The following is an 18,927-nucleotide window of genomic DNA, read 5'->3' as shown; positions in this document are numbered from 1 at the left end:
TCGTGTCTAGTCTGTGTGGCAGGTGTCATTTTTTTTAAATCTCACGTTGTAGAATCTCTCCTAAGTAGTCCAACCCTGAATTTCCTATATTGATAACTGTGGTAAATTCAAGGATGCTTTCATTCAGCTTCCTTACTGTCCACGTCCTTGACTTTGTACATGAAGAAAACCATCAGGGGAGGGTTTCAATTGCATCATATTGAGTGATTTTTTATCTTTGTGTTAACAACAAAGAAGCAGAATTAGACCTTGCAGGGAAATAAGTGCTCCCAGTGCCAGGATGTTCTTCTGCCATTCCTTTCCTGATTAAATTGAAAAACTTGCAATTTTAAGGTATTTTTGTTACCTTTAAAAGCCATGTTTATGTACTCCACACTGTGGTGAGCCTACCTACTACAGACTAAGAGTTATTATGGGAAAGGGCTCTAAAATTGAATATGTCTCACCTTAAACCTTAACTTCTGAATCATCAATCTTTCTTAGCCTCACTTTCCTTGGTTTGAAAATGATTGATTCCTAATTTATAGATACTTGGTGGGGGGAAAGCAGGAACACTGTATAAAAGTGTCTGGCATACAACTAAGCTTTATAAATAATTACTGCTATTAAAACATGCTTGGTGTCCAAGAAATGGTAATTACTTCGCTGTATTACCATTGTCTCTGGCAATCCCATTGTTATTATTTACGGTTTTCCTCTTTTGGAAAGGCAGAGCTTTAAAGCAACCTAATGAATTTATACACTTAGTTTACAGTTGTAAAAAGACAGTACATCTTTTGCCCGTGATCTCATACTAATTCACTTAGCATAACTATAAGATAAAAATTACAGAGAATTTATCCATGTATTCAGAATTTGCTGTGTTCTAGATACAGTGCCAAGTTCTTTATCTCATTTTATCATTATAACAACTCCGTAAGGTAAGTGTCACTATCTCCATTTCACAATTTAAACAGTGTCATTCCCGAGTAAAAACAAGAGGGAAAAAAAGGCTAAAATTGATAGGCAAATTGTAAGTGATAGGCAAGAGTTTGAACCCACAGTCATTGGACCTCCAAACCCTTCACATGCTTCACTTTTTATTCTGCTTCAACAGAATAGACTGCTCAGAAACTTAACTAGTTTTCTCTGCACCCGCCACCCACCATCAAATCTAGTCTATCTTGTATATATCCAATCAAGAAAACAAAGAGAAAGAGACCAAGAAAGAGAATAATTTTACTTTTTCTCCTCCTTCTCCATCTACATTTTACTAGGACAGTGTTGTGGACATTATCCTGTATAATTTAGTTTCTTATTGTTATTCTGTTAGCTTGGAGATGTATGTGAAACCTGAGCCCTTTTATTGTTGTTGGAAGCCTTAGCCAAGTGACATAAGTCTTAAGACAGGAATCGGAGCAAGTGCGTAATGATACCTTCATTGTCCTAGGCAAATAAAAAATGTAAAAAGTTGATCTCCACGATATTTACCAAGAATATTAGGTTCTTTGTTGTCATAGTGACCGTGATTATTCATAATGTTATGATGTTATTGCAATTCTCGTTTTACATTGGTATATGTTTATTGTATAAGATGAGGAGTTTCATTCTGAAAGTCTTACACATATGGATCATACTTTACTCTGATACATCATGGCCTAGCCTTCATGTTTCCCACCTCTCCCAGTGTTTCCTGTTCTCTTCCCAAATAGTTTCCCACTTCTACCTCTGAAGACCTGATCTTTTTTTTTTTTTTAGGTCTAAGTCCAGAGTATTGGCAACACCATGTAACATTTGTCTTTCTGAGCCTGGCATTTTTATATTCATTTTCCTACTGTGTAAATCGGTTTTTGATGTTTTGTTCTAAAACATTGAGGAATAAGAAACATTCCATTTTGTGTTAAAATTTAAGATTTTACTACCAGTAGAATGAAAAAAAATGCATTGAGCAACTCAACTAAGGTAATAGATCAGGCCTTGGGCTTGATCCCAAGTCGACTAAGGTAAAATCAGTAAGAAAGCAAGCCTCTAATGGAGGCCCTAGGTTTGACCCCAACACCAATAAACAAACAAACAAACAAACAAACAAATAAAAAGGTGGCTCTGACAAAGTTGCCCCAGGCTGGCATTACAGCCTCTGGCTGATGTGTAGCAGACATCATACCGGCCATCATTGTTAGCTTCTTGGGCTTAGAAGCAGAGATGATGCCAGTGCCTCTTGGGCAGGGATAAGCCATACAACACAGATCCACAGCAACCTCTCACCTTGCATGGAACTGTGTAGGGCTTGTCAATCTTTTCCCCCAAGTAGCCTCTCCACACAGGGATGATGGAAAGCTTGCTCAAGGTGATGCCCCTCAGATGGGCAGTGGCTACCCCATTGGGGCACTTAACACCAAGACCAACATGTCCATGATAGTCCTCAATAGTGACAAAAGCCTTGAACCTGGTCTCTGTAGCCCGAGTCTGCTTCTGCACTGGCATGATCCTTAGAACCTCATCCTTCGGGGATGTTCCTAGGAAAAATTCAGTGTGGTGGTCCAGCTTGGTGATTGGATACACTCTTTGTCTTCACCTTTACCTCCATGAGCCTCGCAGCCTTGACCATGACCACAGCCTCTACAATGACCAGAAATCCTCCACAGAAGCTGCTACATCCTCCTAATCCTGGGCCCTGGATGCTGCTGCACCAGCATCATCTGCCATTTGATGCTTTCCCAGGAAAGAAGGCACCTAATGTTTTTAAAAAAGAAAGATCCAGATGACCTTTTCCCATCTCTCTAGATAGAGTCATCATTTGGGAAGGGGTGGCAGTACAGATGATTGTCATTATCCCTGCAGATAAATGTCACTGAGCTAAATTTCTACTGACTTAGAGAATTTATCAGCATCCAATATTCACACTTGAGTTCTTTAATCTGTAAGTAATATTTTTAGGACTAGGTCACTGATTAGAAATAATCTTAAATGTGAAGTCTCTGAATAAATTGCAGGTTATCTGTACCAAATCCAGAGAAAACCTATTTATATTTTTTCATCTATTTAATTATAACAGACACTTATTAGACCAATTAAATTTCCAGTTAAACACATTGATTGTCTCTAATTTTAACAGAGCATTCAGCAGAAGAAAACCACATTCATGTCTTTATCAAGTCTAATTCACATTTTGTGTAAAAAAAAATTAACAGAATTATCTTGACCATGAGATCTTGTTTTATTTTGATGATAATTGGCGGTGGTGGTGTATTGCTAAAGCGTGCACATTTCTAAAGTTACATTCCTCCAACATTTATAAACCGGCTTTGCCTCTTGCGGAGTACATCCAATTAAAGTACAGATCTTCTAACCATACCCACTGGATACATGAGGGAAGATTGCCTGCCCTGTTGTTCTTCTCATGTCTTTCTTGCACATGTGACCCATGTGAAGAGGGCATTGTTTTACACATTCTTCACGGCAGTGTCAGTGTGGTCTTGTCAGGTATTTACTGATGCTGCTTGCGGCACACGCTAAGGTGCAGAGACAATCAGTCTGGAAAATTCAGTGTGTGCTATTCAGGTTTGTCATGATTGGTCCCTTGAGAACTTCACTCCGAAGACAACTTGGCTAGACCAGGAGATCCTGAGAAATTCCTGGCAGAATGGCTAGAGATAGCAACTTAAATTGGAGATAGAACTGAGACACTGAGGCCAGGGTGCAGGGCAGAAACCAAGCTTTTAATTAGCCAGGGCAAGGGTGACTTTTCCAAAGCTCGCTAATTAAGTTATATTTAGCTAAACATTGTGGTCGTTTAAAATAATTTGTTTTAAAGTTTTCAATGTGCCCTTGTAATACATGGGTTTATTTCTTTCATTTTGTTTTGTGAAGTAAGAATATAAATTTAGTGTAATATATGTGAAACAGTTATTAGGACACTGAGAACAAATAAATCAGATTTTTTTTTCTTTTTACTTCTGCTTTGCTCTGATTTTGCAATTGAGTCTCAATATGTTCTAATGCAGGCGTATTTTACTTTCAAACATCTGTCATCCTATCGACTGGATATTTGGCTCATGGAAAGTAGTGAGGGTATCACTTGCTCAAATAACATACAAACTCTGCTGCAGATTACCTTCATACATGGTGTGAAAATACCGTTTCCTACAGTAGCTTTCTCACTGTAATGAATGCTGGTTAAGTCATCCATAAAGACTGGAAATGCATGGTTGTGCTTGAACTTCAGAGCAGCGCAAATACCATTTCTGTGATGTCAGATTTTAGTCATAAGCTAGAAGCAACATAAAGCAGTTCAAACTAAAAGCAAAGGTTTTCCTTCCTACTTATCGTGTTATTTCCTGTGTGCTCCGTTCTTGTAGAGAAAAGCCACAGTGATGACAGAGGTGTAGGTACATGGATGGCAGTAAGGTATTAATAGGTGTGACCATACAAGTTTTCTTGCACAAAACACTTTTCCAAATCTAGAAGAGAAGATAATTTTATGTAGTCATCATTATCTTAGAAATTGGTTAAGAATGCTTGAAATATCTGTCCTATGCACAGCTTGATTTTTTTGTTGTTGTTTGGTTTTTTGAGACAGGATTTCTCTGTGTAACAGTCCTAGATGTCCTGGAACTAGCTCTTGTAGACCAGGCTGGCCTCGAACTGATAAAGATTCATCTGCCTCTGCTTCTGCCTCTGCCTATGCCTATGCCTCCTAAAGGCTTGTGCCCCCAATGCCTGGCTCCACAGCTTGATTTCTTATCTTTTGTCTTTGTACCCAGTTTAGTCCCTTTTGCAAAAACTCACTACTGCATCTATTTCTCTCATGTTCTTTTTGCCTTACCCCATTAAGAAGTTGAAAGGAGGACTTAGAAAGCCCACCCAAGAGAACCCTGGATCTTGAGAGATTGTCTGTGGTCTATTCTTCACTGATGGCAGTAGCAGAGAAAGGAAAACCAGCGGATGGGTGGTCCATGTTGTTGTTAACACTGCAAGTTCATCGTGTTCTTCGTTCTTCCTCTTTCTTCTAGCAATGGCTCAGGAACATCTGAAGACCTGTTCTGGAAACTTGATGCACTGCAAATGTTTGTCTATGACCTGCATTGGCCAGAACAAGAATTTGCCCACCACTTAGAGCAAAGACTGAAACTTATGGCCAGTGATATGATAGAGGCCTGTGTCAAAAGGTAGATGTATGTTTCAAGTTGCTGCTTGGTATACTAGCATCCATCCTGCCACACTTTACCAAATACCCTTTATTAATTACCACGGGGAAGAAATGAGTATGAACCACTGTTTCAAAATGTCCTGGATATATTGCGTCCTCTGACCTTAATTCTGAGAACCCATGTCATTGATGAACTCAGTCTGACGATACTGTTTTTCAGGTCTCCCACCCATTTCTCTAATCAGTAGCACCTACACCATATTAATCACATCAACCGTACGTGTCTCTCTGGGAGTACTGTGATTTATATCCCAAAAGCAGCGTCTCCTCAGACATCCAGAAAGGGTCTGCTGAGTTCTTATGCCTTATGTATTGTGTCTGTGTGCCGTAAAGTGGCCAGATAAATTCAAAATACAACTAGCACCATTCCCATTCCAAGGTTACTCATTGCTTTCTGGAATTCACCAGTTACATCAGAGAATATAGCCGTATGCATTCCTCGTCACTTAACCAGAAATAAGTCAAAGACTTCAGAGACTTGCGAATATCCTTTTATTTGTAAACAGTTCTTGCAATGTTTGTGTAGCATGCTGATAAGTCCTGTGCCTCTACTTATGATGTGTTTACTTGTGTCTTTGATTTTGGAAGGGAGGTGCACATGAGTAACACTCAAATAGTTGGAACAACTGAATACCCCTACCAAGTATCTAAACACATTGAGCCAAGAAAGTCCCGTTCTTAGAGTAATGTGAATGCCCTCCTAAGACAAGACTGTGATTTGGATTATTTAATTTTTAAAACTCACTCAGCTGTGAGTTTCAAGTCTCAAATCTGTAGGTCAGATTATTGTGGTGGGGGGATCTTTAACAAAAGCCGATCTAAATTACCTGTTTTGCTAGTTTTTACCTGTAACTTCAGGCATTTAAGAGACAATTTAAATGACATAAAAGGATTGTTGTTTTCTGTGGTTTGTTAGTTTTCCAGCTTTCCAGACTGGTACCTTTTTCTTTCGTTCTGTATGAACACACAGGATGTCTTCTGCTTAAATGCAAAAAGAACATTTAGCTTTTCTACTTGGATATCAACTTAGGCAATAAGTAACATTGCCATTAAATATGGTACATTAGATATAACGGAAAGCTTCATTTGGATGTTTGTACTGCCTTGAATGCCTGCATAAAGTAGCACTCAAAATACCACTTGGGAAAGAACACAAATTCTATTCTTCTACAGACACATCACAGTCTAAGCCTTATTTGAGAAACCTACATAGACCAGCCCAGCTGGTCCTAGTTCCCTACTCCCTAGCTCCAACATGCTACTTACTCCATTTCTGCTTGGCTTATCTTACCAGCTTGTAGAACTGATTTCACTTTTACACATGGGTAGGATGTATGTCAGGATCTCTTACTCTAATTCATGTTTTAAAAACTAGAACAAGAGCTGCGTTTGAACTCAAGCTGCAAAAGGCAAACAAAACAACCGACTTGCGCATCCCAGCTTCCGTGTGCACCATGTTTAATGTATTAGTGGATGCTAAAAAGCAAAGCACCAAGCTTTGTGCCCTGGATGGAGGGCAGGAGGTAAGTCCTAGGGGACGGTAGTCAACAGGGAGGATCCTCTGCTCTGGACAGCCTCTCCTTTTGTTTATAAGCCTGCTGAAACTTCCCAAGTGGTCTTGAATTTCCCATATACCATTTTGGTGTTGATGATTTACATAAACATTGCTTGTTCCAAGCAAATAAGAAAACTAAAATCATGCCTACTTTGTTTATACAAATTTAGAAGACTCAGAGTTTGCATCCATAAAAGCAAGGCACAAAAATTATAGCATATGAAAAACTTTATTTATACAGAAGTTTCCTTTTTTAAGGATCAAGTAAACACTAGTTCTTACTGGGCCAAGTGAGATTGCTCCGTGGGTAAAGGTCTCCGAACTTGCCTCCAAACCCAATGATCTAAGTTCCATCCTTGGGACCCACATAGTGGGACTGAAATTGCCCTCTACATAATGCCAAGGACCCACCCCACCTCTACCTCCATAAACATGAATAAATTAAACACAGAATAAATTAAAATGCACTCTAAATTTCAATAAACATACTAGTTCTCGCTAATAAAAATTTCATTATTTCACTTTTAAGTTTTGTTTGTTTATTTTAAACTCAAAACAGCAACATCATCTTACCTCATGATTTGTTTTTGTTGAAAGTGTTGATTGGGTAAAAATGGATCCGTATTTGTAGACTGTGTGTTTACATTTTTACATTGACATTTTGTGTCCCTTCCTGTTGTCATTACTTTTTTCATCGTTTCTCTGTTCTTCCCCATGTTCTCCTTCATCATTACCTCATTTTTCCTCCATCACATGATCCAGTTTAGGAGCCAATGGGTAAGTCTCCTGTTTTGTTTCGGTTTGGTTTGGAGTTTTCTACATTCGTGGGTTGGGGAGAGTGTTGTTTGTTTTTGGAAAAGTCTATCTTCCATTTTAGAATTATGTAATCTTTGCTTTCATCTTTTTCAAATTAAAATAATATTCTGTTTTTAAGTTTTTTAAGACTTCTAGTGTATCTACAAAATTAACAACATGTAAATGCTTATACTTTAAAAGATGTCAGACAGGAACTTTTTCTCTCGGGCTACAGAATCTATAAACTATTCTTACGTTTTGAAAAGATAAAATTACTTAAAGCTATGTGAATTCAGCATCCTTTAAACCAAAGTCCAAATAAATATGCAGGGAGAGTGACTTATTATTTTCAAGTATGTAGATACAGTTTATATTTCCTGTAGAATATAGAGTTGGAGCTTTAGGTAACCATGAACCCTATGTCAGGGTAACTCCTAAGTACTGGTATCAGGGGGCTACACCCATGTGCAAGGTCACTTCATACTGAAGAATACAAATGTGGATTTCAATAACCCTCAATAACCTGGGATGTAAGTATCAGCCTCCACTGGTAGGGAGAAATCAGTATGCACTATGAAACCCATCCTAACCCCTAAAAGATTGCCCTAAAGTGGTACCTGACCTTTGGAGGTTAACGCCCTCGAATTTTCATGCATACGTGATTGACCAGATTGCATTCTGTTCTTGTCATTATTTAGTATTTTTTTTTCTTCTGTTACCATATTCATTCTTATAAGTCATTCTGCTGAAACCTGAAAGCCAAATATCAGGACCTTACTTACTTAGCTAGCAATTTTATAGACTTGGCTAAGTACAAAAGAAGCTAAGGATACCTACTATGTGAACTTCTTTCTTATTTAACCCAGGTGTAGATATTAGCTATTTGGATTTCATTTATAGTCATGTGCATATGCTCATATTTTTCTGTGTGCAATTTAGGGAGAAAATATATTTCTAATACCATATCATACAGTCATACAAATATATAACTAACTGATCTGCCAGTGTTACAGAATGTTCACCAGTTATTGTCTGATCACACACAACGTGATTTATTGCCTCTTATTATCCAAACGAGTAAGCCGCTCGCTTGGATGCTAATGACCCCTAATCACTTCTTCATGTTTTTCAACACCCAGATGTAAACCTTTGCTGTCAATCCGAGAATATTATCTTAAGTGGCTTCATAAGCTCATTGTTCTCTCATCTAGATTATGGAATCATCTTCCCACAAATACTGAGCGACTATATTCGTTCTAATATGTACACAGTACCTACAATGTACCAGGCTCTTGTTAAATACATGTTGAACAAATGAACAGGCTGATGTATTATTACTGCTCTAAAATTCTTCCTCTACAAGAAACGATTTATTCTAGTATTTAAAAGAGAAGTAGCCACTGCATACACAAATGGCAAGCCAAGTGATTCTTTACATTAAGAAGTGAGTCGTTTTGAAGAGTAATCTGCTACTATTCATTCTGTCTGCACCTGTACCTTCTCACCAGAGACAATTAGTTCCCTACAACTTTCACACAATTAATGTAGTTCAAAATGTGCAGGTGTAAAACCTATTAGCAACCCTGAAAAGTGGTAAACACTACAAAAGAAAAGGATCGTGTATGTTGCTTTTAATCTCCAATAGATACACTTACAGAATTGTTCAGTTCCACCTTCCGTAGGCCTCCCTGTCTCTCTGTTTCTCTCTGTGTGTCTGTCTTTCTGTGTCTCTCTCTCCCTCCCTTTGTCTCTCTGTCTGTGTCTCCCTCTGCCTCTCATTGTCTCTTTCTCTGTCTCTCTCCTCTCTGCCAGGATTTGAAATTGTTCCAGAGAGAAACAGAGTTATTGACAGAACTAGATTAATGGACAGTTCAGAACCATGTAAAACATGTCTTATGAGTGGAGTTATGAATGAAGCAGAAATGTACTAAGTCACTGAACTCTGGTAATTTTATGAATATATTGTCATTGATGAAATTAAAAATTCCTCCATTCCTGACCACACCAAAGACCTGCCTGTGTTCCCAGATCGCAATTCTATTTTTTTTTTTTTGTGATACGCAATGATGTAAAGGTGCTCTCTGAGGCCCAGAATAGAGGTTAATGAAGTGATTAGTGACTGAATGATCTACTCACATGACAGGTGTTTATAATGAGTCAGCAGACTTAGGCCAGTCCTGCAGCACTGATGTTGAGATCATGAAACCACCACATTGTTTTAAATCCTTAGTATCCATTACTGTAGAAAAACAGATGACTACCTATGTTATAGACCTCCATCTGCCTTCTCAGCCACTTCACCCTGGTCTCATTGCCAGAGAATGAAGAAGTGAGAATGTGAACAAATCAGTGAGTAGCTCAGGTGAACCAGTGGTCCTACTTGGACAGGATTGGTTATCAATTAAAGGGGAGTTTTCCCATTCCCAGAAGAAGCAGACCAATCCTCCTAAAATGCAACCCAAAACAAGGGCCAAAGTCTAGGCTGCACTATTTGGTCAGTCTCAGTTTCTAACATATTTGCATGTGAACAGTACAGTGAAATGATGCTGTCCAACTGAGTGGAGCAATGCCAGGATTTTAAACGTGCCTGAGCTGTGAAGCAAGGATTTCTAAATGATTGCCCAAAGGCAAATTGAGATCCAGTCTCAGAAGAAGAAAGATATAACCTGTTTGCTTTTGAGGGCAGACATGGCAAAAATCAGCTTGCAACTGAGCTACACTCTGCCAACACTGTGGTACTTAGGACTAGCAGTTGGACTTGAAATAGCCCAATAAGAATATTTTTAGGAGGCTGGAGAGATGGCTCAGAGGTTAAGAGCATTGCCTGCTCCTCCAAAGGGCCTGAGTTCAATTCCTAGCAACCACATGGTGGCTCACAACCATCTGTAATGGGGTCTGGTGCCCTCTTCTGGACTGCAGGCATACACATACACAGAATATTGTATACACAAATAAATAAATATTAAAATGAAAAAGAATATTTTTAAATAAATGTAAATGTTTTTACAAGAATTTACAAAGGTTTTGAAGCTGGGGAGATTGCTTAATCAGCAAAGTGCTTGCTATATGAGCATAAGGACCTGAATTCAGTCCCTTGAAGCCACCTGCAAATGCTTGGGATACAGGATTGCACTCTGAGATCATGGAGGCAGAAACAGAAGGATGTGTGGGTTTGCATGTCTAGCCGGAAATCCCCAAGACCATTGAGAGACCCTGTTTCAACAAACAAGATGAACAACTGCCAAAGAATGACCTAAGGTTGACCTCTAACATGCATATATATACACACTCGTACACACATGTGAAAACACATCACACACACATATATACATCATTTACAGAAGTTTTAGTAGTCAGGGACAAAAACTTTCTAAATTTCTATCAACAATGTTATCTGTTCGTTGAAGTGGAAAACAGTATGTTGGTTTTAGCTTAGGCAATAAAGATAGCTTTGCAGAAAAATACTGTTTGTTGCTATCTTGTGATTTAGAGTGTTACCTTTTATCTTGGGACGCTACCAGGTCTATTGAATAATTTACTAGCTTTCTTATACCTGTATTGGCATACCCCTATAACCCATATGGTTTGCTGTCTTTGCAGAATGGATACCTAAAATATGGATGTTCATACTACATTTTGGCTGGTGTTCCAAAATGATGGGATGAATCTATAGCAGCTGACTCCCATAGTGTTTAAATCTAGTGACCCCATACTTATTGACCTCTGAAATAATAGATTAAAGGTTTTGATCCTTTTGTTTTTTTGTTTTAACTTCACTCATTCTTATACGTTCATTTCTCTCTCTCGTTCTTTCTTTTCTTCTCATGCTCTATGTCTATATCAGGAATCAGACAGTATATCAATAGGTTGTACATTATCAGGATTTCTTGACCCCCAAGGTTCATTGACTTTCTAAGCCTTTCAGTAAAAGGAATATAAATGGCTTCTTAAGTGGCTCATGACTGATTTTAAGAATGGCCGGAATTAATCCAATGCAACAATTTAATGTGTAACCTCTATTATTTTATATGCACTAGCATTCTGAGACATTTTGTTTCTTGAGAATTAAAATATGGAAGCTGGAGAGATGACTCAGTAGTTAAAAGCAGTGGCTGTACGTCTAGAGGATCTGAGTTCAACTCTTAGCCCCCACAGGTTGGTTCACACCATCGATAACTCCAGACCCAGAAAATCCATGCCTTCTACTGGCCTCCTGCGGCACCAGACAGGCAAGACATCCATATACACATGAAGAATAAATGCAATAAAAATATTTTTTAAATATTTAAAGAGTGAAAATATGAAGTAAATGGCAAGTAGAGCATTGAGGCCCAGGCATGGTTAAGAACACGTTTGAGAGGCCGCGGACCTCCGTAGCACCTCCCTGTTGGGGAGTGTTTTCCATTTTGGCCTGTCTCCTGTATCTCTTTCCAGTTCCTCCCCACAGAGGGGCCATGACTGCTATTTCGTTTCTTTGCGCTGCACAGACACAGGTCTGGAGCAGGAACATGAAAGGGGAGAGGCAGAACTCATTTGCATAAGCTCTTTCATCACCCAGTTCCTTGTGCAGCTTTTGACTGGGGCTGAGAGGCCCTTCTGCAAGGGTGTCTGTTGGGTCTCACCCTACAAATCACTTAGTCCAAGTACTGAAACCGTTGCACTGGCCCTGATGTGTGCTTATGATCCAGGGCATTAACTGTTTAAGTAAATCTCGACAACCTACCAGTCAGCTTGTTTGACTGAACGTCACTCTTTTGCTTCAAAATTGTTTGTTTTTTTCTAAAAATTGTCTCATTTCCTATGTCAACATTAAACATTCCAACTCTCCTGTAGTGTGAGTTCACCCACTATGTCCAAATGCCTGTTCTCTTTGTCCTCTGGGGACCAAAGCTTTGGGAGTCAGCAAGGTTTTAAGTGAACCAGACAAGTACTACATACCAGAAATCTCAGTGATCAAGTGCATGTGGTTAATTTGAGATCAATGTCAATACACACACACACACACACACACACACACACACACACACACACACACACAAATACACACACACGGAGGGGGAGGAGAGAGAAAAAGAAAGAAAATAACTTGGAAGCTCCAACATTATGCTTCATTATTTACACAAGTAGATGATGACCTCTCTAGCTATTAGAGCCCTTGAGGGTGTGGGGATCATTCCCTCGTATTCCAAAGCAAGCCTGAGTTGATGTTTTGTTCTGTGTGAAAACTTTGAGACATGTTTTCCGAAGGAAGAAAAATGGCTTTCAAATACATCGAACTTAGGGAACCATTCAGCTGGCAGCTGTGAAGCTGGTCTAATGTTTATCCTGACATGAGTACTTTTAGTCTGTGCATTATGCGCTCTGTTCCTGGAAGCCTTGATCATCAGGATAGGGTTAGTCTTTACAAGTCGCATTTTCTGTGAAGTGGCCATTGGGGACAATCTGCTGTCAGATAAATGCTTCCAAAGACTTACTGTTTAAATAGAGGTGCCTACATATGCCAGGAAGCCCAAGCTTCTGCTAATTTAATAAAGGAACCTTCTAGTAATCTTTAGAGAAGAAAGTAAAAGCAGGAGTCTTTCAGGTTTATTTTAAATACATCTTTTTTTTTTTGTATTTATTTAAAGACATCTTGTTCGTGAGGACGCAGTAACAAAGCTATAGGGAGTAGTGTGTCGTTTCATTATACCTTTTATGGCCTATTAATTTGTTACCATCTATTCCCTTTTGTTGACGAAATTTTAATTTTGCCTTTGCTTGAACATGTTGTAAGAATTGTATACACTGCTGCTCCTGGGCTGACAAAAAGTCTCCTTTTAGGGAGAACAATTGGCAGCGCATTTTATTTCTTGAGCACATTTAAAATAACTTATGAATGAGAGTTGCCAGACATGAAATGCTGTATTAATTAAATCTCTTTTGAGTCCCCTTGTTTCTCTGGCTAAACCAACCCTTTAGAAAAATACAGGGCCACCTTCATTACAGAGGAGACGACAAAAAGCACCCTTCACATTCCTCTGCCTGAATACAGATAAGGACTCAATTCAGCCGCCGTAATAACCCCATTAGCTGCTTAACTCAACAGCGCACATGGGAAAATTTCCCAACCGCAACGTAAAAAGTGTTGACTGGATGGATCGTTGTCACAGCTTTGTCCTTTTAATGTTCAAAACGATCATTTTAAGTAAATTTGATATGTCATAACTAGTCGCTTTATAGCCGTCATGACTTACAGCAAAGAATTCATGTCTGTATCCACTAATGCATTTTGTCTTTTCAAACCTAGCAACAGTACCATTCAAAAATAGATGATTTGATTGACAACACTGTGAAAGAAATCATTGCACTGCTGGTTTCAAAGGTAATGTATCATTTTTCTCCTTTGCAAATAAAATTAAGAAATAATCGTCGAATGAGAACTTTTTGATATCGCTTACGTTTCTAAATATCTAAGTGTGAAATGGTAGTTTAAGAAATAAATGTGACTGAGGTATAGCTTAGTGCCAGAGTGCCTACCTGGCATGCACAAGGCCCAGGATTCGATCACTAGCAATACAAAATAAGTAAGTACATGTGTGAATACACACACATAGACACAGACACAAACACACGAAGTAAAGTTGTGTCAGTTTTGAGAAAAGCTCCAAGCAAGAAAATGAACACTGTTTCAGCACTGTGGGGATTGATTTGTTTGGTTGTTTGTGTGAAAAATTTTGTCATTTCTTGGGGGGGTTTCCTGTGAAAAACAGTTCTTTCCAAGAATTCTTTGTTATATCATATTCATGCTCACTGTTTTCCTTTCAGAGCAAATCTGAGTATCCTCAGTCTATGAATTTAGCCTGTTTGTTGTAGATCTCCCTAGGGCTGGAGTTCCAGCCTTAAGCACAGACAAAACTGGCAGGACTGTATCAGAACTTCACTACAAAAATTTTCTGCTTGGTGCTTGGAATGCCTTTGATACATGCAACGGTATTTCATTGTATACATGAAAGTCAGGAATAAATGGCTTTGTCATTTAGCAATTATGTTACTTAGATGCCACTAAGGCATAACAGATGGTAATGCGTAACATTTGCAAAGACTGGGCATGTTCAGAGAGGCATAACCACAAACATAGGTATTATTTGAAATCAAACCTTACTAAGGAAGTGATGCTGACAGCACCAAGAACCTAAAGAGGTTGAGAAGTCATTGGCTAACAGGTTCAAGGTCTCAGCCAAATGATATAGATAAGGACTTTACACTGAGAGCAATTGTGTTTCTGATTATTGAATCATCTAATCCAAACCACCTCGAAGAGGTGAGCTTATAATGATCTCATGGGGAAGAAGAGATGATGGGAAAATTAAGTATCCTGTGTTGAAGCACACAGTGTATAAATGTACCAAAACATTATATACTCTGTAAAGATGTACAATTATTAATTGACTTTTAAATGCTGTAGAAAGAAAATGGATATTCTCTAAGTAGAACTTTGACATGAGCAGTTGCTTCTAGCCCTTCAAGGCTTTATCTCAAAGATGTTCAGAAGAGGTTTCATAAAGCAACTGAAAGAATACATCCACTGCAGAGAAAAACCAACAGCAGTTTTATAAGTAATACATAAGTTGTTTAGCTAACAATATAAAAATATTAATCTTCTCTGGGCATGGTGGTGCACGCCTTTCGTCCCAGCACTCTGGAGGCAGAGGCAGGCAGATCTCTGTGAGTTCAAGGCCATCCTGGTAAGTTCCAGGACAGCCAAAGCTGTTTTACCAAAGAACCCTGCCTTGAAAAAAAAACAAAAAAGATCAATCTTCATTAATAATTTAAGGAGTGCAGATACCAGCTTTTCCAATAAATGAACTTAGATGATTTTCAGTTAACACTCTTGAAAAGCATGAACTGAATCACTCAAGTTTCGTGTGTACTGGACCTAAATTGTTAGAGCCTGTCTAGAAGGGATTTCAGAAATATCAAATGTGTTAATGTCCCTTTGCCTTTTTGCATATTTCAGAGTACTCAGATATGTACAAATTATATCTGTTTTGACTTTTGTTGTGTCAGCCGTCTATATTAATCTATGGTTTGGGGAGTCATAATGATAAAGTATATTTTAAAATATAGTAGCAAGTGGATAAAAGATGAGTCCTTGAAAGGGTGACATATGGTCTGGGTTCACACCCCAAGGCTCACAGAGGTTGTGCTGGGTAGTGAGATTATGATCTGGGTTTGCACCCCAAGGCTCACCGAGGTTATGCTGGGTGGTGAGATTATAGTTGATGTCTTTTTTTTTTTTCTTTTGCGCGTATGTTCCAAATTGTCTGGTAAAAGACCTTGGGATAGGAGATAACCATGAAGGAAAATGGTTCTAGAATACTGCTGCCTGTACCCATTCCTTTTCTTGTTGCTCTGATCATATCCATGAGGAAGAGAACTCAAGGGAAGAAGGGCCTCCCTGAACTGCAGTTTCAGAAACTGCAGTTTATCTTGTTCAGGGCAGAGACAGGGCTGGTCACCCTGTGTCTGCAGTCAGAAAACAGAGCAAGAAATCCTTGAATTCCCTTCACTCTTTCAGGCTGTTCTTTTTCTCTCTTCTGACTGCATACTAGTCTCAGATGACTTCGGCTTTTTGTTGTGATTTAATGTTTCTTTCTGTCCTGTGTTAGGTGATAAAGCTCACTGTTGGATTTTTTTTTTTCAATTCAGCCTTTATAGACTTCTATCATAGAGTTTCTTTTTATTCTTTGTCTCCTTATTAAACTTATTGTTTATTGCTTTTCCTGATTCCCCCAGCTCCTATGTTCTCATGTCGTATAGTAAGCTGCGTTGTTAATATGATACTTTATTAATTATCTCAGAATGCTATACATGTATACTCTGTATTTTGGTCATGTTCACCTCAAATTCCTCCCCAGAACTCCTCCCACGCCCACCCCAGATCCACTCCTCATTCATACAACTTTGTGTCCTTTTTAATTTTAATAATCCACCAAGTTCAGTTTGTGCTGCCTATATATTTATGGGTATGAGGCCATCCAGCGGAACACAGTAGACCTACCAGGAGCCATACCCTTAAAGAAAACTGACTCTCACTCCCCTAGATGCCATCAACTGTCAATAGGTCCTCACCAAGGGGTATGGGCTCATGTGTCCCGCCCACTCCAAGCTTGAACCCTGACTGACTTTAACTTGGTTGCTCCTGAGCAGACAAGCACAGCTTCTGTGAGCTCACCATGTGTAGTCCCATTATATCCAGGAGAGTTGTCTGCTGCAGCCCTCAATCCCTGGCTCTTTATCCTCCTCTTCCAAGATGGTCCCATTTGTGGCTGAGTACTCTACAGTTAGTTATTCAATACCCTTTGACTAGTATTGAACTTCTGCATTAACGGACAATCACTGTCCAAAAATAAAAACCCAAACTGTCTATTGTGACCTAGACGCTGCACTAATCTATGGGCAGAAGAATGTCAATTTAGAGGGCAGGTTGACACTACGCCCATTTAGCAAAATAATAGTAGTAGATTCACCCCCGGAGCCTATGAACTCTACAACCACGTATTTACAGCACTAAGCATGTATTTCCTCCTGTGGAACTGGTCTTAAATCTACTCTGAAAGAGTTGGGTACTCCCATGGCATTTCTGCCGCTATCGAGTTCTTGGGCATACCTTGCCACATTGGTTGCCATTGTAGTTCACAGGGTTCATAGCTGTGTCCCCTCTCTTTGGCCTGAATAGCACCTTCTAGTCTGAAAGCCAATCACCAGCAGGGAGGAAGCTCCCTGGTCAGTACCACCTTGATGTCTTCATGTCCTCTGACCAAAGTGTGTGGTGTCTTCAGCTATGGGGTCTCAGTAAGCTTCTTGAAAATGATTGCTTCGGATTCTGTATCAGACACTTTGTGCATTCCACTTATTTAGACTGAATAGAGGTTTATTTTATTTCTCTGGTGGTATCATCCTTCTCTGATTTCATCATCCATGTGTTGGTGGCCATCCATTCGAACAAGCAATTGCTTTGTCCAATATTTACAAATTATCTTTAGAAAGAAACACCTTTCATCAGTCACCATGGGAAGAAATTTTGTTTGAGCCAACTGACATGGTCTCCAAGTGGGCCAGCTGCCAGGGTCTGAGGAGTGGATAAATGAAGGGTTTATTCATTAAGGAAAGAAAATATTTTTATGAAACAGTTCTTAGATGTCAACATGCTAGAAAATTACATGTGAGCTGTTAAAATGCATTGTACAATACCTTAGTCTTTGTTGTCTCTAAATGAGACATCTGGGAAGAGGAGAAGGGTCTATCTTTAATATAAACATCCTTTCCTTTCTATTCCAAGAAATAGTTGGAGATGTCCTAGGGTTTGTTTCACTTTAAATGTCTGATAGAATTAGACTGTGAATTTGTTTAGCCCTGGGCTTGTCTTTGTTTAGCTTAGTTTTTCTTCTATGACAGTTTCAACTCATTATTTATTGTTGATATGTTATACCTTTTTGCTTCAATTTGGAATTTGGCTATGTGTTACATATCTTTCAATTTACTGCAGTTTAAGTTTTCAAATACTCTTAAATGATGGGCTGGAAAGATGGCTCAGCAGTAAGAATACTGGCTGCTCTTCCAGACAACTCAGGTTTGATTTCCAGTACCCACCTGGCAGCTCACAACTGTCTGTAACTTCAGTCCCAGGGATATGATGCCCTCTGCCAACTTCCTCAGGCACTAGGCACTCCCGTGGGTACAGATACATATGTATCTATAGGCAAAACTCCTGTACACATATAATGCATAGTAAAAATTTAAAAATACACTCCTTAATGAACCTACTTGTGTTTAGTCTCTCTCCCCACCCCCCAATCTATCTGTGTGTGTGTGTGTGTGTGTGTGTGTGTGTGTGAGTCTCTCATTCACTTGCTTTCCTGTTTATCTATCTGGGTCTTGTCTCTCTTTTAGTTAGTTTGGCTAAGGGTTCATTGATTTTATTTTTTGTAAGAACAACTCTCCATTTTACTCTTTTATGTCAGTATTGTTTGCTTCTCTGGTTTTTATTTATATCTGAGACCTTGCGCTGCATTGTTAATTTATTATTTGTGTCCGTTAACATAGTCACTCAGTGCCTTCCTGCATTGGTGTAGCTCACAGTTTCTGGTAGTTGGGTTTCTGTTTTTGTGGTTTTCAGATTTTTATTAGTGTTTCTAAATATACATGTCTGTGTCGGGGTATGCACACACACTTGTAGGAGACCACAGAGCCAGAAGCATCAGATGCCCATGTTCTGGTGTGGTGAACTACCTGACATGAGGACTGGGAACTTGCTCTGTAAACCAGGATGATCTTGAACTCTGTAGCGGTCAGCCTGTCTCTGCCTCCTGTGTGCTGGGATCAAAGCATGCATTGTCGCAACCAGGCT

At 39.1% G+C, this 18,927-nt stretch overlaps 1 protein-coding gene across 9 annotated transcripts in view; it reads left to right on the top strand.

The window, feature by feature from the left end:
• Positions 1–18,927, top strand: part of Cadps2 (calcium dependent secretion activator 2) — a 535,973-nt gene that overhangs the window by 469,159 nt on the left and 47,887 nt on the right. For 5 of the 9 annotated variants that reach the window (XM_085683581.2, XM_048450971.3, XM_048450976.3 and 2 more), the window contains 4 exons: positions 4,992–5,147; positions 6,564–6,711; positions 7,506–7,520; positions 13,825–13,899. In XM_085683581.2, coding sequence (XP_085539707.2) covers positions 4,992–5,147; positions 6,564–6,711; positions 7,506–7,520; positions 13,825–13,899 — 394 coding nt within the window. The remainder of the gene's footprint in view (positions 1–4,991; positions 5,148–6,563; positions 6,712–7,505; positions 7,521–13,824; positions 13,900–18,927) is intronic. The other 4 variants (XM_085683584.2, XM_048450981.3, XM_048450977.3 and 1 more) reach the window with 1 other exon arrangement.

Source organism: Myodes glareolus, chromosome 25 (assembly GCF_982192425.1).
Source record: "Myodes glareolus chromosome 25, mMyoGla1.1, whole genome shotgun sequence".
NCBI classification, from domain to species: domain Eukaryota; kingdom Metazoa; phylum Chordata; class Mammalia; order Rodentia; family Cricetidae; genus Myodes; species Myodes glareolus.
Note: the sequence above shows the minus strand (reverse complement) of the source record. Positions and strands in the feature narration are given on the sequence as shown.